Raw genomic sequence first — 26,571 nt, 5'->3', positions numbered from 1 at the left:
GCGCTGATCAGCGGTTTATACATTAGGTAATTCTGTAGTAATTCAGCGGGCCATTCAGCATCTCTGAAGGACATGGATTGGCGACGTTTCAGATCGTGACTCTTATTCCGACATTTCTGCATTCCCTATTTCGACATGACTGTCCTCTTGATTCAATTTTACTGATTGTATGCCTTGGTTGTCATCTTCCCCTCAGCTAACAATGATATATTCTACATACTCCTTGAATATCGTCCCCTTTGATCTCTCGTTCACACCGTGCTCCTCCTTATCTCAGTGTCTCCCTCTCCCCTGACTCTCAGTCTGAAATAGGGTCTCGACCCGAAACGTCACCTATTCCTTCTATGCAGAGATGCTGCCTGTCCCGCTGAATTACTCCAGCATTCTGTGTCTATCTTCGGTGTAAACCGACATCTGCAGTTCCTTCCTACCTATTTCTGCATGCGGGATTTTCAATGCCGTGTTATGGTAATGAAGCAAAACGGAATCTCAGCAGTGGACTTTAAAGTGGGTGCAGCGGGGAAAGGAAGGGAGGGAGAGCGCGGCCGACTCAGTCAAGTGGCCAATCTCAGGTAATGGTCGCACACCTGATCCACATGTGCGGGGGGACATTTACAGCCGGACGCACTGTCTGCTTTGTCCCCTCTATAACACCAATGGAAAGATCACTGCGCTAGTTTTTCACAGATGACGGGGTGCATGGAATTACATGGCCAATCGTGCCACGATCCATCTTTAGAGACCACTGCGCAGTCTTCGTCGAATTCCTTGTGACCATTGGGTTCACCATCCGCCCAAAACCTGAGGGAGAAAGAAGATAAATGAATGGGCCGTTGGATAATTGGGGAATGGACCAGTTCTATAGCAATATTTGCCGTGGGTTGTACAGACGGCTGGGTTGAGCAATGTCACCTTATTCAGTACCGGAAACATGAAAACTCTTTGAGTGTTTCTGCAGGGACCACCATTCCTTTAAGAAGCGGCTGCCATCTCGATCCAAGACACTGGCGTGTCTCCTTTTACCTCTCGCTCCCGACATTAGACTAATATGTGTTCATTGAGTCATAGAGTGATACAGAGTGGAAACGGGCACTTCGGCCTAACATACCCTCACCGACCAACATGTCCCAGCTACACTACTGCAAACCTGTCCTGTCCATGTAGCGGTCTAACTGTTTTAAAAAAATATTAGAAAGTCCCTATCTCAACTACCTCCTCTGGCAGATTGTTACATAAAAATATAGAAAATAGGTGCAGGAGGAGGCCATTCGGACCTTCGAGCCAGCACCGCCATTCATTGCGATCATGGCTGATCGTCCCCTATTAATAACCCGTGCCTGCCTTCTCCCCATATCCTTCGCCTCCACTGGCCCCTACAGCTCAATCTAACTATCTTAAATCCTTCCAATGACTTGGCCTCCACTGCCCTCTGTGGCAGGGAATTTCATAAATTCACAACTCTCTGGGTAAAAAAAGTTTTTTCTCACCTCAGTCTTAAATGACATCCCTTTTATTCGAAGACTGTGGCTCCTGGTTCTGGACTCGCCCAACATTGGGAACATTTTTCCTGCATCTAGCTTGTCCAGGAGAAGGCAGGAGAATGGGGTTAGGAGGGAGCGATAGATCGGCCATGATTGAATTGTGGTGTATACTTGATGAGCGGAATTGCCTAATTCTGCTCCCATCACCATTGACATATAACCTTATAACACGATCTCCCAACTTCAAAACTCAATACTCTGACTGATAGAGGTCAATGTGCCAAAAGCCCTTTCGACACACATTAACACTATATACACACACGAGGGACAATTTACAATTTTACCAAGCCAATTAGCCTACTTAACACTACGGGAGTGTGGGAGTAAACCGGAGAACCCGGGAACACCCACGCAGGTCACGGGGAGAACGTTCAAATTCCCTACAGACAGCACCCGTAGTTAGGATCGAAACTGGATATCTGTCGTTGTATCTCAACCGCTGAGCCTCCGTGCCGGCCTTAATGTTTTGTGCAGTATTTCTCGTGTTGCCCTCCCACTAACCTTACATTTCCACTTTGTTCCTAATGTCCAAACTTTGGAAATTTTGAGATCTCTTCTTCTTCTGTCAAAAGTAGGATCTCGACCCGAAACGTCACCTATCCATGATCTCCAGAGATACAGCCCGGCCTGCTCAGTTACTCCAACACTTCATGTAATTTTTCTCTCCGCAACAAAAAGATGGAATTTCTTGGAAACTGAGGGTCAGCGGCGCAGGGCAACCTTGTAAATAATGCACATTATTCTGAAAAAAAAATAAGATACAAGCAGACCTGAAGGACCACGAGTGCAAGTACCTCACCGTGGGATTCAAAGCGCCACTCACTTGACATTTGTGTCGTAATCCGTGCCGTCTACCCAGCGCCAGGTTCCTTCGACAGCAGAGTCATGGAGTCCTATCCAAGTGTCCACATTTGTGTTACTCCGGATATAACCCTGCCCGATAAATAACAGTAGCCCACGTGAACAGATGTCATCGCGTTAGTGACACGGACAAAGATTTATTTGCGCCATCAATGTGACACCCACCTGTATTCCACCGGTACATTGGCAGATTTGGATGTCCGGTTATATGAAATTACATGGAATGACCATAGACTGTTCCCAGTGTCTAATCCATCAGAAATGCTCCATCATGAAGGTCTAAATCACACACTGACCAGTTCCCTCCCACTCCCACTCCTCCACTCTTAACCCGTCACGTAACTGCTTTATTCTCCAAAGTTCTCTCTTATTCCACGATCCTTGTCGGAGGTGAGGAGCAATGAAGGAATAAGTAAGGTGGGGGTTTTCTGCCGTCTTCGTATCGGTGATGGGGCCTGTTGTTGATCACCTGCCGTTTTCCCAACCCCTGTTGGCTCTTCGCCCGTAGATTAAAACCCCCCCTTTCCCCCACATTTATTCAACTGCTGACGTTGTTGACAGAAAGTAATGCTGGGAGATATTGACTTTTCACATCCTCCTACTGACTGTGGCAAGTTAAATTGATTCAACATTTACTCCCCATTTTGAGGATATTTGAATATTACATACAAAGAGATTTCGTGCCTCAGACGGCGTAAAAGTTAATCTGTGTAGGAAGGAAATGCACCGGCTGAAGAATTCAGCCACAGTGAGTAGGAGGATGTGAAGAATTCATCAGTCTGAAGAATGGTGTCGACCCGAAACATCACCCATTCCTTCTTACAGAGATGCCGCCTGTCCCGCTGAGTTACACCAGCATTGTGTTTAGTCTAGGACAGTTAACACAGTTAGCAAGAAGCAGCTTTCCCTTCCCTCTATCTGTTGAAATTGTGTTTGGCTTGGTTTAGTTCACGTATCGTATTATCTGAAGAAGGGTCTCGACCAGAAACGTCGTCCGTTCCTTCTCTCCAGAGATGCTACCTCACCCGCTGAGTTATTCCAGCATTTTGGATCTACCTTCGATTTAAACCAGCATCTGCAGTTCTTTCTTACACGTATTATGTGGTTTGATTGGATAGCAAGCAACAGTTTCCCACTGTATTTCGGTACAGATGATAGTAATAAACTTAAACCTACATCTAATCAGTAGTTCTGCTGAACGCGTGTTACGCGCGCACCTTCCTCCGCCTCCTCGGGGTATCCCCTCATTCGACAGAGACAGCGTAATTGGATGTGGAACCAGCATCTGCATCTGCACTACCTCTGATCCCCAAATCCTATCTGTCCATCAACGATTGCCACTTGCATCGTCCCCAGGCAACTTCATGCCGTTGGGCAAAACACAAAGTGCTGGAGTAACTCAGCACGTCAGGCAGCATTTGTGGAAGGAATAGCTGGGCAACATGTCGGGTCGGGGCTCTTCTTCAGCCTTCATGTAATTGGAGGTTCCTGCAAGTTGCGCCACTAGTTGCTTCTTTCCTTCAATTCATCTATATATTTAGATGAATTAAGATGAAAGTTTAGATGAATTAAGATTAATTACCGGCTGGTTATTTTTATTTTGGGTATAGGAAAATTCCTGACACAATTTAGAGGGGAAAACAGAAACCTACATTTATATTAAACGGGGGGCAATCAAAAACAGCGGTGCCGAAAAGTACCTGACCCCACCGAAAGGCAGTCCTCTGCAGGTCATCTCTCTGGGTTGACCCAAGAAGCTGATGCAATAGCCACTGGGAAATTCCCCCTCCTCTGACCTACAGCGCCGATACACAGAGCCACAGACTGTTCTAATGTGCTTGGGCGATCTCCAGAGTTTAGAACCTATCTTCAAAGCTTCAGAGAATGGGACATAAACTTCGACGACAACGAATATCAAGCCCTTGCGGACTTTGACAACAGCTGACCAGAGAATGTCTATGCGCGAATCAGTCCACGTTTCTCCAATTATTCAGACATTCCTTTCTCAGTAATAGATCCGAATTTCTGCCGAACCATAGTATTTTTTCCAACATGGTTGCTGAAATTCTAATTTCCCTTCCTCGTCTGATCTCACCCTTCCCCTCTAAAACTGTATTGACCATTCGAGTGTGTATATCGTCTTGATGTTTCTACAAACGACATCATGATTCTTTTATAGTGTATATTATTTTTTTGAATCATCAATAAATGTGGCACGTGCTCTCTGCAAGATAAAAGGGATATTATAAACCATGAATAATTGATGATATGGACCAGCTTGGACAAACTAGGGGTTGAGAAAATCCTAACTAAAGCTTCCTCTTTCTGCATTCTCTGCCCCAGAATAATGGGCCGTGGAATGTGGTGCAGGAGAATGCTGTCCAGCATGTGAGCACCAGTGAGAGGGTCCAGGAGGAGGTTTACAAGAATGGTCCCAGGAATGAGGAGGTTAACCTATGATGTGCATTTATCGGCACTGGTCCTTTAGAAGAATGAGGAGAGATCTCATTGAAACATACTGAATAGTGAAAGGCTTCGATAGAGTGGATGTGGGGAGGATGTTTCCACTAGTGGGAGAGTCTAGGACCAGAGCTCATAGCATCAGAATTAAAGGCCGCCCATTCAGGAAGGAGATGAGAAGTTTCTTTAGTCAGAGGGTGGTGAATCTGTGGAATTCATTGCGATAGGAGGCTGTGTAGGTCAAGCCGGTGGATATTGGTAAGGCGGAGATAGATTCTTGATTAGTACAGGTGTCAGATATTATGGTGGGGGGGGGGGGCAGGAGAATGGGGGTGAGGAGGGAGATATAGATCAACCATTATTGAATGGCGGAGTAGACTTGATGGGCCGAATGATCTAATTTTACTCCTGCACATGATCTCTTGACCAAATCGATGTTTCCATTCTAGTGACACAGACGAGGGAAATTAAGAGGTCAGATGCTGATTTTCAGAAGGAAATTTACCAATGGAAGAGCAATGGTGAGTGTGATGATGCAACCTAATGGATCCAGCTGCACCAGTCCCACCTACCTGCATTTGCCTCATTTCCCTCCAAATCCTGTCCTATCCACGTACCTGTCAAACTGTTTCTTAAACGTCGGGAAAGTCCCGGCCTCAATTACATCCTCGTTTTAAAACGTTTCCTCTGGCCTTAAACTCGTCCACTTTATCCAAGCTCTTTATGAATATATAGGCCCCTACAGTCATTTCCCAGACTCCTACACTACTACTGCCTATTATGCCTCCTGGCATGCAGGGCAGCAACGAAGGTCCTCCACTCAGCAGTGTTGATTCCTTCAGTAGCTGTGTCAGTAACATATTTGTTTTACGAGACAGGTTTTTTAGCCCTGTGCTCAACCTCCAACATGGAGGACCAGTGGGTCGCTCTTCGTCTCGCCTCTACCCTTCGACCTGTCCAGCATGGGAGACCCTAAGAGGAGACGAATCTCCCACTGGCGTAGCTCTAGGGGTCACTGAGACACACAAGCTCCCCGACCACGACAAGGTTGCAATCCTACACTGCAGACCAAAGAAAATCCAGCCTATCCAACTTCTCAGGATAGGTCGAACCATTCATATCTGGTAACATCTTCGCAAATATTTACGATTCATTTACAGTTTTATGACATTCTCCCTAAGCCGGGATGACCAGACTGTACACATTGTCCGAACTGTCCGAATGTGGCTTTACCAACGTTTTGTGTGGTTGTAACATTACGCCATAACTCCTGAACCCAATACCCTAACCACTCAAGGCAAGAAACACCAAACGCCTTGTTCAACATCCCTGTCCAATGGAGTGAAATTACGTACATGCACCTGAGGACCCCGTTTTAAAAACTCCCCAGGGCGCTAATGTTTACTGTGTTGGCCATGTCCTGTTTAGCTCTACGAAACCACAGCACCGCAGAGCTTTGTGAAATAATCTCCATCGCTCTTCCCTCGGCCCATTGGTGCAGTGGGCCCATATCCTGTTGTAATCATAGATAACTTTGCGCACTGCACTGTTCACTATACCATCAATTACACAGTGTCATTAGCAAAGCTACCAATCGTGCTAAGTACTATGTAAATGTGGGGTGACACAGTGACCAACTGGTAGAGCTGCGGCCTCGCAGTTGCACAGCCCCGGGTTGGACCCTGTCCTTGGAGGCTGTCTATAGGGAGTTTGCAGCTTGTCCCTGTGACCGCATGGGTTTCGTTGGGTGCTCAAATTTCCTCCCACATCCCAAAGAAATGCGGGAATAGAGGTTAGTTTGCCTCTGCACACTGCTGCTAGTGCAGGGAGTGGATGAGGAAGTGGGATACCATAGAACTAGTGTGAATGGGTGATCAATGGCCGGCTTTAACTCGGTGGGTAGAAGGGCCTGCTTCCATGTTGTTTTTCTACATAATAAAAATAAATAACCAAAAACAGCAGTGCACCCAATATGGATCTGGGTTGTACTCATCCTATTAGAAGCTTCGTCCAAATATCAACCCTCTATCATCACCCGCAATATCACACTTTCAACCCAACTTTGCAGCCAAGTATTTAACTCGCCTTGCAGCCCATGTCCTCTCGCTTTTTAGACGAGGAGAGCAGGACATTGTTGATCCCGCCCAGCTCCCCGGGCTCTGGGCAATTAATTTGGGGTGAGCATTCAATTTCTCCCCTCACTTCCCCTGACTTTCAAAAGAGTGGAACGATTTCCCTAAGGTGCCAGCCATCCCGGGAGAGGTGGGCAGTAGGTGAGGGGGTGGAGAGCATTATTTTGTGGAGAACAGGTGCGGGAATTGCAGTGGCATAGATCTCCTTGAGTTTGATGGTCCCTTTCAACCCGCTATGAAATCGTTATGGGGATAGAAACATACAAACATAGAAAATAGGTGCAGGAGTAGGCCATTCGGCCCTTCGAGCCTGCAGCGCCATTCGATATGATCACGGCTGATCATCCAACTCAGTATCCCATCCCTGCCTTCTCTCCATACCCCCTGATCCCTTTAGCCACAAGGGCCACATCTAACTCCCTATTAAATATAGCCAATGAACTGGCCTCAACTACCTTCTGTGGCAGAGAATTCCACAGATTCACCACTCCCTGTGTAAATAATGATTTTCTCATCTCGGTCCTAAAAGACTTCCCTCTTATCCTTAAACTGTGACCCCTAGTTCTGGACTTCCCCAACATCGGGAATAATCTTCCTGCATTTGGCCTGTCCAACCCCTTAAGAATTTTGTAAGATTCTATAAGATCCCCCCTCAATCTTCTGAATTCTAGCGTATACAAGCCGAGTCTATCCAGTCTTTCTTCATATGAAAGTCCTGCCATTCCAGGAATCAGTCTGGTGAACCTTCTCTGTACTGTCTCTATGGCAAGAATGTATTTCCTCAGATTAGGAGACCAATCTGAGGGATGCTTGGAGACAACGCCCACAGTCCCAGGCAACTGGCTAATAAGTATCAGGAATGATCAGGCAGAATATCATGAAGAAACGCTTGGAATGAACCACACTGCTCGCTGAGCGCACATCAGATCAATTTAATGTCAATCAACCCCGTCCAAGATATGACCTCCTCTGTCAGCGCAGTCTCCTGTTCCCTGTTCCGACTTACCGAGGTCCTGCTTGAATGCACCATTCAACCTGAATCCACTGCTACCCAATATTACAAACACGAACATTTCGCGGCACAAAAAGAAATTGCACTCATGTGACTTAATACGTTTCTTTACCTAAATGTTTCATATCTGCCGCCGTTAGTTTAGTTTAGTTAGCGAATGTGTGATTATGTTCCATTCTGTTTGTAGTTTGTTTGTAGGGTTTTTTTACACAATCCGCGAGCATTGCCACTTTTCATTTCACTGCACCTCTCGTGTAAACTTGAATAAACTTGAATAAACTTGACTTGACTTAAGTTTAGTTAGTTTAACTTAGTTTAGTTTAGTTTAGTTTAGTTTCGTTTAGTTCAGTTTAGTTTAGTTTAGTTTAGTATAGTTTAGTTTAGTTTAGTTTAGTTTAGTTTAGTTTAGTTTAGTTTAGTTTAGTTTAGTTTAGTTTAGTTTAGTTTAGTTTAGTTTAGTTTAGTTTAGTTTAGAAAAACAGTGTTTGTATTTTTTCTATCCATATGACCGGGGGGCTTATTGTTCACTAACTACATATTAATAATTCCCTGCAAACTTAATATGTGATATTTAATGGCAGGATTTTCGGCGGAGGAGGAGTTTTATTGAGAAAAGGGATCCGAATGATCTAAACTGTTGTCTCTCTCCAGTTACAGGAACCTTTGAGAATGCAGCTAGCTCACTCTCCGAACTTCAAGCTGAGATTTCACTGCTGAGGGCGAGTAAGTATGGTGATCACTAGAGGGACAGCTCGTCTAGCATTAATCATTCGCAATATGAATGGTTTAGTTTAGATTAGATTCGATTAGTTTAGTTTAGTTTAGTTTAGTTTAGTTTATTGTCACGTATAGCAAGGTGCAGTGAAATAGCTTTTGTTGCGTTCTAACCAGTCAGCGTAAAGACAACACATGATAGAATCGAGCCATCCACAGTGTACAGATATATGATACAGGGAATAGCGTTTAGCTCAAGATAAAATCTAGTAAAGTCCGATTAAAAAATGTCCGAGGGTCTCCAATGAGGTGGGCAGTAGGTCAGGGCCGCTCTCTAGTTATTGTTAGGATGGTTCAGTTACCTGCTTATAGCTGAGAAGAAACACTCCCTAAAGCTAGAGGTGCGCGTTTTCACATTCCTGTACCTCTTGTCCGATGGTGACGGGAGAAGAAGGAGTAACCGGGGAGAGACTGGTCCTTGATTATGCTGCTGGCCTTGCCGAACCAACGAGAAGTGTAGACGGAGTCAATGGAAGGGAGGTCTGGGCTGCGTCCACCATCGTGTGTCCGCAGGGGGAACCGAAGGGTGGTTTAGGTTAAAGGAAACAGAGATCGGACGGTGTGTGGCCAGTGATGAGTTGTGTTTCAAGGAAAAATATGTTTAGAATGTTTTTTTTCTGCGTGTGGACCCCGATGCTGTTCAGTCGTCACTGGCGTGTGGGGGCTTAATCGGCAGTATGAAACAATATATAAGCATATTCCATGTGCAAAATCTGAGTGAGCAGTGAGAATTGCGAGACGTGTGTGTCGTGGCCCAGTGTTTCTGATTTGAGTTTAAATGTCTTCACAGGTGCGTCCATTTTCCACGCTTTCGACCACTGGAGATTCTTCAATCAACGACTTTATTACTTCTCATCAAATGACTGGACATGGGATGAAGCTCAAAAATACTGTGTCGCGAGAAACTCTGAATTCGCGATCATTAACAGTAACGAGGAACAGGTAAGAACCATTTGATGATTACGTTCGCCTACATCTGGATAGGAAAGGTTTAAAGGAATACTCGACCCAGTGCAGACCCGTTGGGTCTGTTCCCGCAACGCAAGGAGGGGGGGGTGGGGGGGAGGGGGGGGGAGGCCTGACGTCATCGCGCAACTCCACGCGTTAGGCGTACGCCGTCAAGACGCTGCGTACGACGTCAATGCGCCTGCACAGAGGACGGCGAAAAGCAGCGGGGGAACAGCCGACCTTTGGCTTGGGCCAACGTGACAGCGCTGGGCCTGGGGGGGGGGGGGGGGGGGGGGGGGAGGGGGGATGATAGCTGGGCGGCAGCAGCCGCTGGGATAAATGTCGGCGTTTTTGGAGGAGAGCCTGGCGGCAGCAGCCGTTATGGTGGCTGGCCAGCAGGAGGCGAAAAAAATGAGTGAGTGGTGGGTGGTGGTGGTGGGGGGGGGGGGGGGGGGGGGGGGGTACATGTGTACATAAAAACGACGACATTTAATGAGGAGTGGATTTGCGAATGTAAAAGTGAAATGGCTAGCAAAATGGAAAAGAACTCGGTGTTTTTGCGTGTGGTTTTGGCGGACCAACGAATCAATGGCCGAAAATCTAATCTGAAAATCTAATCTGACACACACCCACAAACAAACAAACACACACACACTCAGTTTTAAAAGTATATAGATAGATGGGTCAATACTGGGGAAATCAGCCCAGCCTAGAAGGGCGTCTCGGTCGGCATGGACACATTTGACCCAAGTGCCCGTTTCCGTGCTGTATGCTCCTGTGACACTTCGACTCTAGCATTTCTGTCTCACTGAGTCATATCAGTTCATTCTGTCCGACAAATAACGAGAAGAAATTTGCAGTCGGGGAACGAAGGGTTGTGGAGAGCGGACGGGGAGGAGGTAACTGAACAGGTGGGGGTATTGGAGAATGGAGACGGGCAATAGACAATAAACAATAGACAATAGGTGCAGGAGCAGGCCATTTGGCCCTTCGAGCCAGCACCGCCATTCAATGTGATCATGCCTGATCATCCCCAATCAGTAACCCAGTTCCTGCCTTCTCCACATATCCCTTGATAGGGCTATTTTTAAGAGCCCTATCTAGCTCTCTCATGAAAGCATCAAGAGAACTTGCCTCCGTTGCCCGTTCCTCGTTCTCCGACCAGTCTGACTCTCCCGATTACATTTTATTCCATTTACTTCGTTGTCGCCTTCTCCCAGCTGACAATGATCTCCGACATTTTCGTTGTTCTGCATCTCTTTTGATGTCTCATTTTTACACCTCACTCTCCCTTATCTCTGCGTCTTCCTCTCCCCTGACTCTCAGTCTGAAGAATGGTCTCGACCCGAAACATCACCCATTCCGACTGTCCAGAGATGCTGCCTGTCCCGCTGGGTGACTCCAGCATTTTGTGTCTATCTTCGGTGTAAACCAGCAACTGCATTTCCTTAGATAGACACAAAATGCTGGTGTAACTCAGCGGGACAGGCGGCATCTCTGTAAGAAGGAATGGGTGATGTTTCGGGTCGAGACCATTCTTCAGACTGATGAATTCTTCAGCCGGTGCTTCCTACACAGATTAACTTTTACGCCATCTGAGGCACGAAATCTCTTTGTATGTAATATTCAAATATCCTCAAAATGGGGAGTAAATGTTGAATCAATTTAACTTGCCACAGTGAGTAGGAGGATGTGAAAAGTCAATATCTCCCAGCATTACATTCTGTCAACAACGTCAGCAGTTGAATAAATGTGGAGGAAAGGGGGGGGGGGGGTTTAATCTACGGGCGAAGAGCCAACAGGGGTTGGGAAAACGGCAGGTGATCAACAACAGGCCCGATCACCGATACGAAGACGGCAGAAAACCCCCACCTTACTTATTCCTTCATTGCTCCTCACCTCCGACAAGGATGGTGGAATAAGAGAGAACTTTGGAGAATAAAGCAGTTACGTGAAGGGTTAAGAGTGGAGGAGTGGGAGTGGGAGGGATCTGGTCAGTCTGTGATTTATACCTTCATGATGGAGCATTTCTGATGGATTAGACACTGGGAACAGTCTATGGTAATTCCATGTAATTTCATATAACCGGACATCCAAATCTGCCAATGTACCGGTGGAATACAGGTGGGTGTCACATTGATGGCGCAAATAAACCTTTGTCCGTGTCACTAACGCGATGACATCTGTTCACGTGGGCTACTGTTATTTATCGGGCAGGGTTATATCCGGAGTAACACAAATGTGGACACTTGGATAGGACTCCATGACTCTGCTGTCGAAGGAAACTGGCGCTGGGTAGACGGCACGGATTACGACACAAATGTCAAGTGAGTGGCGCTTTGAATCCCACGGTGAGGTACTTGCACTCGTGGTCCTTCAGGTCTGCTTGTATCTTATTTTTATTTCAGAATAATGTGCAGTATTTACAAGGTTGCCCTGCGCCGCTGACCCTCAGTTTCCAAGAAATTCCATATTTTTGTTCCGGAGAGAAAATTTACATGAAGTGTTGGAGTAACTCAGCAGGCCGGGCTGTATCTCTGGAGATCATGGATAGGTGACGTTTCGGGTCGAGATCCTACTTTTGACAGAAGAAGAAGAGTTCCCAACATTTCCAAAGTTTGGACATTAGGAACAGAGTGGAAATGTAAGGTTAGCGGGAGGGCAACACGAGAAATACTGCACAAAACATTAAGGCCGGTACGGAGGCTCAGCGGTTGAGATACAACGACAGATATCCAGTTTCGATCCTAACTACGGGTGCTGTCTGTAGGGAATTTGAACGTTCTCCCCGTGACCTGCGTGGGTGTTCCCGGGTTCTCCGGTTTACTCCCACACTCCCGTACAGTGTTAAGTAGGCTAATTGGCTTGGTAAAATTGTAAATTGTCCCTCGTGTGTGTATATAGTGTTAATGTGTGTTAAGGTCGAAAGGGCTTTTGTCACATTGACCTCCATGAGTCAGAGTATTGAGTTTTGAAGTTGGGAGATCTTGTTATAAGGTTATATGTCAAAGGTGATGGGAGCAGAATTAGGCCATTCCGCTCATCAAGTATATACCACCATTCAATCATGGCCGATCTATCGTTCCCTCCTATCCCCATTCTCCTGCCTTCTCCTGGACAAGCTAGATGCAGGAAAAATGTTCCCAATGTTGGGCGAGTCCAGAACCAGGAGCCACAGTCTTCGAATAAAAGGGAGGTCATTTAAGACTGAGGTGAGAAAAAACTTTTTTTAACCAGAGATTTGTGAATTTATGAAATTCCCTGCAACAGAGGGCAGTGGAGGCCAAGTCATTGGAAGGATTTAAGATAGTTAGATTGAGCTGTAGGGGCCAGTGGAGGCAAAGGATATGGGGAAAAGGCAGGCACGGGTTATTGATAGGGGCCGATCAGGCATGATCACAATGAATGGCGGTGCTGGATCGAAGGACCGAATGGCCTCCTCCTGCACCTATTTTCTATATTTTTATGTAACAATCTGCCAGAGGAGGTAGTTGAGATAGGGACTTTCTAATATGTTTTAAAAACAGTTAGACCGCTACATGGACAGGACAGGTTTGCAGTAGTGTAGCTGGGACATGTTGGTCGGTGAGGGTATGTTAGGCCGAAGTGCCCGTTTCCACTCTGTATCACTCTATGACTCAATGAACACATATTAGTCGAATGTCGGGAGCGAGAGGTAAAAGGAGACACGCCAGTGTCTTGGATCGAGATGGCAGCCGCTTCTTAAAGGAATGGTGGTCCCTGCAGAAACACTCAAATAGTTTCCATGTTTCCGGTACTGAATAAGGTGACATTGCTCAACCCAGCCGTCTGTACAACCCACGGCAAATATTGCTATAGAACTGGTCCATTCCCCAATTATCCAACGGCCCATTCAGTTATCTTCTTTCTCCCTCAGGTTTTGGGCGGATGGTGAACCCAATGGTCACAATGAATTCGACGAAGACTGCGCAGTGGTCTCTAAAGATGGATCGTGGCACGATTGGCCATGTAATTCCAAGCACCCCGTCATCTGTGAAAAACCAGCGCAGTGATCTTTCCATTGGTGTTATAGAGGGGACAAAGCAGACAGTGCGTCCGGCTGTAAATGTCCCCCCGCACATGTGTAGCAGGTGTGCGACCATTACCTGAGATTGGCCACTTGACTGAGTCGGCCGCGCTCTCCCTCCCTTCCTTTCCCCGCTGCACCCACTTTAAAGTCCACTGCTGAGATTCCGTTTTGCTTCATTACCATAACACGGCATTGAAAATCCCGCATGCAGAAATAGGTAGGAAGGAACTGCAGATGTCGGTTTACACCGAAGATAGACACAGAATGCTGGAGTAATTCAGCGGGACAGGCAGCATCTCTGGATAGAAGGAATAGGTGACGTTTCGGGTCGAGACCCTATTTCAGACTGAGAGTCAGGGGAGAGGGAGACACTGAGATAAGGAAGAGCAAGGTGTGAACGAGAATTCAAAGGGGACGATGGTCAAGGAGTATGTAGAATATATCATTGTTAGCTGAGGGGAAGATGACAACCAAGGCATACAATCAGTAAAATGGAATCACGAGGACAGTCATGTCGGAATAGGGAATGCAGAAATGTCGGAATAAGAGTCACGATCTGAAACGTCGCCAATCCATGTCCTTCAGAGATGCTGAATGGCCCGCTGACTTACTACTGAATTACCTAATGGACCAGTTGTCAGCGTTACACTCGCATTTAAGATGGTCACTTCCTTCATCCCGCCGCTTGTCTGTGCAAAGCTCAATTAAATATGTTATTCGGCGTGCAGCAACTTTAACTGGGCTTCTATGAGTGAACATGCTTCATTTTCTGTCACCGACACGGTAGCAAGTGAAAAACAATGCGCTCACAAAATCTCTAACAGAAGCCACACCTCTCATAGGATCAGCGCATCTCCAAAGTGCTCTCCCACCCGCACAACATCTTGGTCCTTACCCCTACAGTCGCAGTAGTCATTCCCTCCCTGCCCCCCACTGGCCCAGGTGTTCAGGAGACAACGGGACCTTGGGGGCCGTGAAATGAATCTCATCTGAGGAGTCTGTAGAATGTATACACCGCTGATAAGCGCCATTCTCTGCCAGCGTGTCTCTGTTAATCCTAATGCTCAATAAAGGAACTTTGTTTGACTGCGTTGGTTTGGCTCAATGTTCTTCTGGTCAGTAGTCGCAGAGGTCAAGAGAGACGCTTCCTGTAACTAACATGTTCTGAGTTTCATGCCCAGCGGGGTTAGTGGTTCTTCCTGAGATCATGGAGAGATGTGTAAAATGAGAGAGGGTGAAAGTCTGGGTGTGTGGAGAGCGGCGGATGTTCCTGCCTGCTCAATTGAGGCTTGGTCCCCTTTCCCAGAATGTACACGATATCAGGATTAAATTAAACATCTGCCTGTATTTTATGTCTCAAAGTTACAGTCCGTTCTTTAAAGCAATTTAGGATCATACCCCCAGTAATAGGATAACACTCAAAGCGGAAACTGAATGCTTGCTCAATGCGCGCTGGATGCAACGTGGACGCACAAACCATTGTTGAACAATGACATTGTTGAAACTCGGCTTTGAGCAGGAGAGATTGGCTAGGAAAGATGGAGGGCTTTTGGTATAACCATTTCCAGGAGAGAAACTAAAAGCATGGAGAGTGCAAAACAAGTTTACTTTTGTCTCGCCTGGGTGCAAATGCTTCCACGTCCACATCGAGAAAGCAAGGTTTAAAAATATCCCCGAGTTCCTCAAAATCCATATTCACAGCCGAGTTTGTCAGAAAGTAGCGGGTATTCAGAAAATGGAAGTTTATGTTTCAAAATTGCTTCACTCACGGTTTTCAGAAACAAGAAGTGTTTCCAGCTAAAAAGATGGAACATCACGAAGCCCCATCAAAATATCTATATTTGGTTTTTCTGCTCACGGAAGTGCAGACAATGGGGAAGAGAAACCCGGTAAACATTAGTAAACATCACATCGTTGAGCAATTTACTGATATTGAACTGTCATTCATCGAAAAACTTCAGTGCGAGGATTAACAATGAAAGGGGCAAAATGTAAAGTGTTGGAGGGTTCGAGCGGCCGGCTAGCATCTGAGGAAGGGATGGACGGACGACCTTTCGCGTTGGGTCACCCCACAGATACAGCCTGAGTTCGTCCAGTCATAGGGTTGTACTGCGTGGAAACATTCCCATCGGCCCAACTTGCCCACACCGACCAACATGTCCCAGCTACACTAGCCCCATCTGCCTGCGTTTGGTCCATATCCCTCCAAACCTGTCCTGTCCATGTACCTGTCTAACGGTTTCTTCAACGTTGGATAGTCCCAGCCTCAAGTACCTCCTCTGGCAGATTGTTCCATACCCCCACCACCCTTTGTGTGAAAAATGTATCCCTCGGATTCCTATTAAATATTTTCCCCTTCGCCTGAAACCTAGTCCCGAGGTCCTCGATTCACCTACTCTGAACAAGAGACTGTGTGCATCTATCGATCTAATCCTCTCATGATTTTATACATCTCTATAAGGCCACCTGCTGATTTGTGTTTCGCTCAAGATTCCAGCATTCCAGAAAGGGACATGTCTTGTAGGCTGAGAAAAAAAGTCGTCAGAAGACACGGAGCCTTCAGACAAAAATATTGCCTGTTGGAACTAACGAGTGATATACATTTGAGATGATCAAGAGCATCCCGAAACCGTCCGCTTAAGCACTTTTACAATATTAACCATATAACAATATTAACACAGCGTGTAACAACGTTGTGGGCATAGAAATACCTGAGACCGAGGGTGATTTGTCCGCATGTTGTCCGTTGTGGTGGGGGCGTCTAAGGTGCAGGTGGTGAGTTACTGGTCAGTGAAGGTCGAGAGGGAAAAATGTGTGAATGGAGCGAGGATTCTTCATTCCTTGTACCTCGACTTCCATGTGGCCATGTCCGTGCCTTAAGCAAATTGCAAAATCTCCATTCTCTGCTCGGGTTAAATCTGGAATCTAAAATCACAGGTATGTCGGAAACTTACAATCGGAAGAGAAAATGTTGGAAAAGTTCAGCATGACAAGTAAGTGGGAAAGGCTTGGTTGAAATCATTAATTAACTCCCCAGAATATGCAAATAAATCAACTCGGTCGATGGATTATGAATTATGGATACATATCAAGCGACCATGCATTGTCTTAATTCTGGATTCGTGAATGTCGCCGTGCCGCCATCCATCCATCCATCCATCCATCCATCCATCCATCCATCCATCCATCCATCCATCCATCCATCCATCCATCCATCCATCCATCCATCCATCCATCCATCCATCCATCCATCCATCCATCCATCCATCCATCCATCCATCCATCCATCCATCCATCCATCCATCCATCCATCCATCCATCCATCCATCCATCCATCCATCCATCCATCCATCCATCCATCCATCCATCCATCCATCCATCCATCCATCCATCCATTCATCCATCCATCCATCCCTCCATCCGTCCGTCCGTCCATCCGTCCGTCCGTCCGTCCGTCCGTCCGTCCGTCCGTCCGTCCGTCCGTCCGTCCGTCCCTCCGTCCCTCCATCCATCCATCCATCCATCCATCCATCCATCCATCCATCCATCCATCCATCCATCCATCCATCCATCCATCCATCCATCCATCCATCCATCCATCCATCCATCCATCCATCCAAGGACATGGTTTTACATCAGCCAACTGCTTTAAGGTGGTTGCGAAGCTTCAAAGGTCGAACTCCTGTCCCCATTTCAATGTTACTTTTCATCTGGGGTCAAACTGACAGTGAGTGTACACACTTGCACAGAGATCCGCATTAAACCCCCAGTCTGAGAACACGTCTAGGGCAGGTATCGAGGTCAGGGTAATGCCACTTGAACACAGAATCTAATAGCAGAAGTGTTTTTCCAATGCCATCAATTCAGCGAAACTGATTTGGAAATTTGCAGAATTGAGCAGAAAAGTGGAAGTGCAGCTTGAGGAACTAATTGAGCTCAGAATCGTCATCTCTCTGACTACTTCTTAAAAGTTGAACACAGACCAGATCTGCCAGCCGAGAACATGGAAGGCATGGACATTTATGAAAATACCACTGTGAAGAATGGAGGCGAATCTGAGCCAGGTTTCATCACTATGTATATAATATATTATAATGTTTCCAAGTTATCGTAGTTTACCAATTCAAATGAATGGGCCTGAATTAATTACACTTCATCGTAAAGAACGGGAGAGGCTAGAATTTAACTGCGCGGGGGAGGGGGGGGGGGGGGGGGGAATGGGCAACGTGTTGAAGAAAAAGAGGGATGGATGGGTGAGTTTTGTTAATTTTTCCCATTTCAACTTAGCTTACGGAGCGAATGATCTTTTAGTCTGCAGATAGACACAGAATGCTGGAGTAACTCAGCGGGTCAGACAGCATCTATGGAGAAAAGGGATAGATGACCTTTCACGTCGAGGTCCTTCTTCAGACTTCAGCTTTTCTCTGGTGTGTAACTTACACCAACTCCACTCACTACTCTGCCCAGTGAGTGGAGTTTTGCGTAAAGTTTAGACAGAGGAAGATACATATTTTTGTGAGTTGATAATTGTGTTGTTGACAATATCCGTCGGCTCCGTTGGCCGTCGCCAAGTTTAAACCGGGACAAGATTGGTATAATTTCCATTGGAGGAATCAATATTTTGCTTTCATTGATTAGTTTCATTTGCACTTTGCAGAACATTGGCCCCGAGGAGCAGATACTGCTCGACAAAATCTACCACCCAAGATTATCTACACTCTCCTGGGTATCTGCATCCTGGTGTCCGTTCTGTCACTTGTTCTTGCGATTATACTGAGTAAGTTTAAACATTGACAACTGTTCTGTAATGTAAATCTAAAATTAAAAATGAAAATGGTGATAACCCTCAGTAAGTCAGGCCGTATCGCTGCACAGAGAAATATTTAATGTTTCAGATCTGAGATTATTCGTTGGGGGGGGGGGGAGGGGGGAGGGGGGGGGGCGAACAGGGGGAGGGGGGGGAGGGGGGTTGGGGGGGGGAGGGGGGGGGCGGGAGTGGGAGGGGGTGGTGGGGGCTTGTTTCTTTGTTCTTTTTTCGTTTTCTTTTTATTTGGGTTTGTTTTTTGATGTTTTCGGTGAATCGAAAGCCCTTCTGTTGCGGTCACATTCGCTACTACCCCTGGCCCCTTAACACCTGTGTCTCGTATTTTGCTTGCCTACCATTTGAGTTTCACGGACGACTTGGGGTTTTCCTAATACTCTTTTTGAATTTTTAGATGCCCTAGTGTCGTAGTCTTTATATTATTAGTTTCGAAAGCGAATGATGCGCTATAAGTGGATACGCAAGCATTAATTTGAGAAGTGACACTTAATTCAGTCTTCATGAGCAAAACGTGGTCGTGATAACAAGTTGAGGGGTGTGTAGTCGGTAACCAAATACCAAAAGGCAATGTGGTTCATTTCAAGCACGGGTCAATGTGCCGTTTTCTTCTCAGTTGCTCGTTATACTTTCCTTTCCGGATTTCCCATCACATAAGTGGTAGTATTCTAAGAAAAACATCCGACAGCGCGGCAGCTGCAGTATGGAACTAATTTGGAGCAGGTGAATTCGGAGAAGTGGAAAGTCCTGAACGTTTTTAATATATCCCGGAACTCTATCCCTGTTTATTGTTGCAACCAGAGATGTATCGTGGAAGGAAGAGGAAGAAATTACATATCCTAACATATCCTCACTGGTGGTCAACAGAATTCCTGCAGAACCTCCCATTTCTTTCATTCCCCGCCTCGAGTAATGGGCATCAAGGTACTCTAGATGTTTTGGGGGCAAATTATATCGAACGTGTGATATTCAAATCTTAGTTTCTGTTTCAGTGGCACAGATGGGTGAAATGAAGGGGTCAGATGCTGACTTACGGATGGAAATTTCCCAATGGAAGAGCAATCGTGAGTGTAATAATCTAATTTGACAGATCTCTGTAATGTAGACATCAAATCTCACCTTCTCTATCCCGATAGATCTGCGGATCAATGTGTCAATTGTCCCGAGTGTGTAGGGAATAATGTTGTGGCATGTCCCCCGCTTCACGTGAAATCACGTCCATACTCTGTCAGAGATATAGAGTGATGCAGCGTGGAAATAGGCCCTTCGGCCCAACTTGCCCACGCCGGCCAACATGTCCCATCTACACTAGTCCCACCTGCCTGTGTTTGGTCCATATCGCCTCCAAACCTGTCCTATCCATGTATCTGTCGAATTGTTTTTTGAACGTTGGGATAGCCAGACTCTGCCTCACAACTTCCCCTCATCCGTAATCCCCATCTATCCATCCACGACTGCCAATTCCCTTAATCCTCAGTTGGTCAAATCGGAGTAATTTAGCAGGTTAGGCAGCATTTGTGGAAAAAACACCTAAGTGCCATTTCGAGTCCAGACCTCTTGAAGCAGCTTCTTACAAGCTGCGCCACCTGCTGGTTTCTAGACTGAACGGCAGTCCTCTACAGCTCACATCTCTCGGATAACAGCGGCCACTGGCGACGACGATGATGCATAGCATCCAGTCCCGGTTCACAGAGCCGCAGTCTATTCTGCTGTGCTTGGGCGATTTTCAAGAGTATAGATCATACTTTCAAAGCTCGAGAGTGTGGGCCATACATTCTGAGGACAAGGAGTTTGATGTTCAAATGGATCCCACTTTGACTGTGTCTGTTCCATAACCCTCCGAATTTGTTGTGTCAATTGACCTGTCGAGTGGTCTATTAAATGACGATATTGTAGCCGCCTCTCTCATTATTTTGGCAGCTCATTCCATGAATGTACAATCGTTATGCCTCGGGTCATTTTAAATATTTCCTCTCTCACCTTAAACTTGGACTCCCTGTCACTAGACCGTGGCAGTCACGATTTCTATGCCTTTTGTGATTTTATGAACGTGTACACATTCACTCCCCAGTCCCCTACACCCCAGGGAATAACAGACTAGACTATTCAAACTCTTCTGATACTCAAACCCTTCAGACCGGATAACATCTTCGTAAATTTAATTTTGAACTAATTAGAGTTGAATGGCATTTTCACTACGACAGGGTGACCACGATTGTACACAGTTCACTCTCGCGTGCCGCCCGAGACATATAAAAACCGTAAACGTCAGGTGAACTCTGGAAGGAACGCGGAGTGACGGCGCAGGAACAGGGTCACGGAGAAAGGGGCTCCACGTAACCTAAACTGTCGCCCCTCTTCAGTTACAGGAGACGTTGAGAAAGCAACCAGCTCTCTCTCCGACGTTCAGGCTGAGATCGCACTGCTGAGAGAGCGTAAGTATGGTGCTCGTCAGACGGACCGCAGGTCACCAATGTAAAATATCTAAATAGTGCAGCTCAGTTCAGTTTAGTTTATGGTGACGATCTGGGCAAGTTTAGCAACACGCCCCCCCTACCCAACACACCCCATCCCAGATTCACAAGCAACTGAATTATCCGACCACAACTAGAGACAAGCCCTCAACTACTATCTCCGTCATTGTTGTCCCTCGGACTATCGTTGGTTCGATTGTATTCATGTGTTGTCCTTCCGCTGGCTGGTTAGCACGCACGACGGCTTTTCACTCTACCCCAGTCCACTAGCAATGTTACAAAATTTTGAGATTTAAAAAATCAAGTCTCCATTTTATCCCATCAGATAAAGCATAAAAATAAGTTTAATTCGACACCTAATTCACTTTCATATCTTTAGTATTAAAATAGTTATGGCCATTTTCATACTGAAATTAGCATCTTGTTCCCTATTGCTTTTCCATTGACTTAATACAAACGCTATGATCGCGGACAGTCAAAAGCCCATAACTTTCTTAAAAATTAAGAGAACTGAATGAAAATGTCAGTTATTATAGATTAAAGCATTCTGAAACAAATATGAAACAATCTTACTTGAATGATCTGAAATTAAAGCATATAATTAGTTAGTTACCTAATTGTAGCCAATTACAAAATTCAATTACTAGATCTAAACATCTATGCATTTCTTATGAAAAGGTTAACATTTTTAAATAGCCTAAGTGTCCAAATAACATTCACACAAGAATTCACAATTTAACATGATTTTTAAATCTCATTGTCATGAATTTATAGGCCAAATGGAAGGAATTTAGTGTTTAATTCCCGTTAATTAATGGCCATTTAAATCATCTTGCGAGTGAGATTTTGTGGAACGCGATTGTTTGGAACGTGGCGGTTGCGGTGAATTTAAACCCCATATCGGCAGGAAAAACACTGCCGGTTCGTAGGGGGCTTTAATCACATTTTTGCCGATGAAATTTTGATTTAAGTAATCCTAAGAAGCAAGTTTATATGTAAAATAAACGACTTACCTTATGTTTTGTCCCCTACGTGAGATCCGTCCCGTTGTCGGCGTTGACAGCGTTAGAAGTAGATTTTTTAAATTTTACTCCAGCGATTAAATTGTCCAGCGGTTTTTTTTTAAACTTCCGAGAACGCAAGTCGGAACGATTTTTCATCATCAGGTAGTAGCCCGAGAAAATAGGGCAATTGCCCAACTCTCCAAATTCCGAACTCCCACGGCAGAGGGAGAGTAAATATGGTGATCATTGAAATGAGAAGATGATTCAGAAATCAGAGGTGCAAAGTGATTTGGGACTTGGGAGTGCTTGTGCAGGATTCCCAAAAGATTAATTTTCACGTTAAATCGGTAGTAAAGAAGGCAATCACAATGTTGGCATTAATTTCGACGGGACTAGAATATAAAAACAAGGATGTAATCCAGAGGTTTGAGAGACGCAGGTCAGGCCACATTTGGAATATTCTGAGGAGTATTGAGATCTGTGCCTGAGGAAGGATATGTTAGCATTGGAGTCATTGAAATATTCCCGTCTGAAGCGGACTCCTCTGACATTTACCTCAATGTCTTCACAGATGGGCTTTCTTGTCCCGAGCAATGGACCAAGTTTAAGCAAAGTTGTTATCACTTTTCCTCAAGCACTAACACCTGGGTGGAGGCCCAAAGATACTGTGCATCAGCCGACGCCCACCTTGTTGTCATTAATAATGCTGAAGAACAGGTAGGAGTTTGTCTGTGATCACACCTGCAGACAACGTTCCCTGCTAAGTGATAGTTTCGATCCACTACCAAGCGCGTTGCTATTTCCACTAGAAATTAAAGTAACGTTTGACCCGGACAGTTTGCGTTCACACGCGGGATAGTCTGAGCACAATCACACACCACTTGTGTTTTCAAGGAAATATCACCTGTTTCTTTGTATCGCATGAAATAGCGGTAGATATCTGGATCTGGGTCTGGATCTGGGTAATACGCTGAAAAGCTCTAGATGGATCATCACTCAGCACTATGATGGGGGTGGACGTGCTAGTCGAGATGTAATGCTTTTGGAGTTGCATCTTTGTATGTGTTTATGTTTTGGAGATCTCTGATGCTGGCTGGTAGGGTATTCCAATCCCTTGCTGTCTTGAAGCAAAACGAGTTCGAAAGTGCTAATGAAGTGCCGTGCGGAATGATATAATGTCCAGGTTGCTAGCTTCTGGTTGACATGCCTATGGGTGCTTGGATTAACTGGATGTGTTCCTCCATCTTTACATCAATGGTGGTATTCTTGATCTTGTGGAATGTTGTCAGTCTGATGAACTTGCCACGAGTAGTAGCTGGATGAAGTTTATGGTCCTTCATCATGCTGAAGACTGAGCTCTGCCACATGTAGTTGTTAGATATGAACATTGCTGCTCTGCTTTGCTGGTATTCAAAGCACCAGGCTCAGCAACAAGGCCCCGGTAGCAGGGGTTTGGTGGGGGTGGGTCTTGTTGTGTGTGTGTGGTTGTTAGAGACCGGTTGTGGGCCGTGTTCTACGAGTTCACCTCCAAATGCAGAAAGAGCTTTCCGTACACGAGAACCGCCATAAAAGACGTCGTCAAAGTCCTGCCTGATATTTGTAACCAGGACATGAAAACATGGAAAATGCAAAACACATATCCCTCTCACCTTATATCTGCATTGCATTTGGCTAGTTGTTGATAAATAGACGAGCGTTATAGAGCAGGATAATTATTACACGGGGTTGTACATACAAGTAATACAGTACTGTCACCAGCTATTGTTTCCACATATACTGACATTCTTTTGTTACCATGACAGGGCTTTTTGAAGAAAATATTTAATGTCCGTCGGTGGATTGGCCTGAGTGATTCGGTCTCTGAAGGTGACTGGCGTTGGGTAGATGGAACCGATTATAAATCCACTGTAACGTGAGTTGCTCTCCGGTCGCACGTTTTGTTCAGTATCCGTGGTGTTGAATGTTGAAGAAAAACACAATACTGTGTCAGAACCTTATAATCCACCTGGTGGCCGACAACCCAATGGCAAGAACAATGACCCTCATTGACAATGCCTCTTCTTCTCCTTCTTAGGAAAATGTAAAACTTCACCTTTCACTGTATAGACTTTCAGTTGAGACAGCGATCCACCCATGCCATGCTTGTATCTTCTTAAAATTCCTTCGCGATTCTGAGCACAGCTCATCCTTTTGTTCTGATCTTTAGTCAGAAAGTGGTGAATCTAGGGAATTGTTTGCCACAGAAGGCTGTGGAGGCCAAGTCAATGGATATTGTTAAAGCAGATATAGATAGATTCTTGATTAGTACAGGTGTCAGAGGTCAATGGGAGAAGGCAGGAGAATGGGGCTAGGAGGGAGAGATAGATCTGCCATGATTAAATGCCAGAGCAGACTTGATAGGCCAAATGGCCAAATTCTACTCCTATTCCTAATGACCTTGTGATCAAAGGCAGTGAAGGACAATCTCTCAATTTCCGGGGCTAATCCATCCCACAATAATTCTCAGGGAGCACGACTCCACACAGGATAAAATAGACGTCTTGGGAGGCAGTCCATTGACTATTCCTCACCGTTAATTTCCCCACCAGTTATGCACTGTGGCACCACCCACACAACAAACCACATTGACCTCCAAGGCGTATGACAATAGCTACACCCAAAGCCTCGTCCTCTTTCGCCAGAACATGGATAGTAAGAGGAAAGGATCGCCACTAATTCCCTTATTCCCTTATCATGTATCTACACACTGTAAATGGCTCGATTGTAATAATGTACCCTCCATCCTCTTGGAAATTCAATGCTGTTTCTTCATGGTCATTGAATGGAATTGCTGAAATAGTCAACCAAACACCTTAGTGGGAATACCTTCAGCAGACGAAATTCATAATATCATCTAAACATTTGATGGGAAATGCAGGTATTGCTAGCGGCACCACAGGCTGTCAAGATCGAAGCAGGAATCCTTGTAAAAACTTTATTTTCCATGTTCTATTTTATTATAGGTTTTGGGATAAGGGAGAACCCAATAATGAGAACAATGCGGAAGACTGTGGGGAAATCATTGGTGTTGGACAATGGAATGATCAACCGTGTAAATATAAACAGAAGTGGATCTGTGAGAAACCAGCACAGTGATGTTCTCCTTAAATTCGAAGTTCGTGCAAAATGTGCAATGAACCGGCTTGACAATGTTGAACATGTCGCGGGAATGTGATAGCAGTGTAGGAGGCCATTCTAAATACATGATCTTTGCTGACATTTTGCAAAATGCTTTAGAACCTTTTCGCACCTTTTCTCCAGTAGCGCTACCCAATATTTGCCACCGTCTTCTGAGCAGATGACATTTCCAAATCCTTTAGTTGTGTGTTTCAGCCACTCACGCAGCAGAATTTTCGATCAACACCACTAGCGGTGAAAATAGGACTTTCTCCACCCCTCCACAAACCCTCTAATTTTGCACCGCTAAGCTGTTTCTTAATACAAAAAAATGTATAGTGCTGGTTGTCGGGCTCCCGTTGTGTATTTGTCCGCAGTCGGAGAGTTCGGAAGTATGGAGAACTAATGTTTAAAGCAAACAGTTAGCTCGATGACAAACATGTGGTCCCAAATTGACACTTTGGAAGCCCAATGTATTTTAAAGTATTTTAAAGTTTATTATTAATGTACTTGTGTAAGGAATGATTCATTAAAGAAATACAGACTCAAATGTTAACCCAAGCCCAAAGGACATTTTCTTTCGTTATGTTACATAGTTACATTAAATCTTTAAATGCGAAAGATATTAACTCCAAATTGTGTAGCAATAGTTGGAAGATGCCCAATAAGATGTTCTCTAAAATTATTTGTGTGAAACGCTGTTATTAATAATCATTATTGTCGTGTGTTCATCTTCCATTGGTGGTGAATCTAGCTTCCATTACCTGCACCGTGTCCGACTGGTTCACTGTTCAATAACTTTGTGCTCTCAGGTAATGGTGGATTACCCCGGAATTAACCAGCCGCCGAGGAAAGGAATTTCTCCCCAGCTCGGACCTCAGTGGTCAATGTACATCCTGAGGATGGCGCGCATTTCCACATCCCCGCCGGTGCAAAGAGCCTCTCAGCCCCTTCCGGGGTCGCTTTTTACATCTCTCATTCCCCCAAACCCAATTGGGCACGAGTCCAACTTGCTTTACCTCATCACAGGACCCAGGCTCAGAGTGGATGTCCATGTGCTGAATGTGATCCACACTGCCCCAGGGCCAGTTTATCCCTTTGCAGGCTCGAAGACCAAAACCACACACAGTCCTTCTTCTTCAGACTGAAACTGCCGGCGTGACATCCACCATCTCAACTTTTCCACTCCCCTTACCTGCTCCAACCGATCCTCCTCCCTCCTTCCTTAGTTCACACGAAGCCTACAAAGCGGTGCTCTCTAACCCCTGTACTCATATCCACCTCTCCCGCAGCAGCTAGAATCCCGGAAGAATTGTTTTCTCGACTTTTGAAAGTCGGG

The 26,571-nt window shown here is 45.5% G+C and overlaps 2 protein-coding genes across 2 annotated transcripts in view; both read left to right on the top strand.

Annotated features, from left to right (window-relative positions):
* LOC116966131 (hepatic lectin-like) overlaps positions 1-14,865 on the top strand; it is a 227,156-nt gene extending 212,291 nt beyond the window's left edge. The window contains exons 5-7 of the mRNA XM_033012321.1: positions 9,571-9,722; positions 11,946-12,055; positions 13,627-14,865. Coding sequence (XP_032868212.1) covers positions 9,571-9,722; positions 11,946-12,055; positions 13,627-13,762 — 398 coding nt within the window. The 3' untranslated portion in view covers positions 13,763-14,865. The remainder of the gene's footprint in view (positions 1-9,570; positions 9,723-11,945; positions 12,056-13,626) is intronic.
* LOC116966134 (hepatic lectin-like) overlaps positions 1-26,571 on the top strand; it is a 335,697-nt gene that overhangs the window by 256,965 nt on the left and 52,161 nt on the right. The window lies entirely within an intron of this gene.

This window comes from Amblyraja radiata, chromosome 35 (genome assembly GCF_010909765.2).
Source record: "Amblyraja radiata isolate CabotCenter1 chromosome 35, sAmbRad1.1.pri, whole genome shotgun sequence".
NCBI lineage: Eukaryota > Metazoa > Chordata > Chondrichthyes > Rajiformes > Rajidae > Amblyraja > Amblyraja radiata.
Note: the sequence above shows the minus strand (reverse complement) of the source record. Positions and strands in the feature narration are given on the sequence as shown.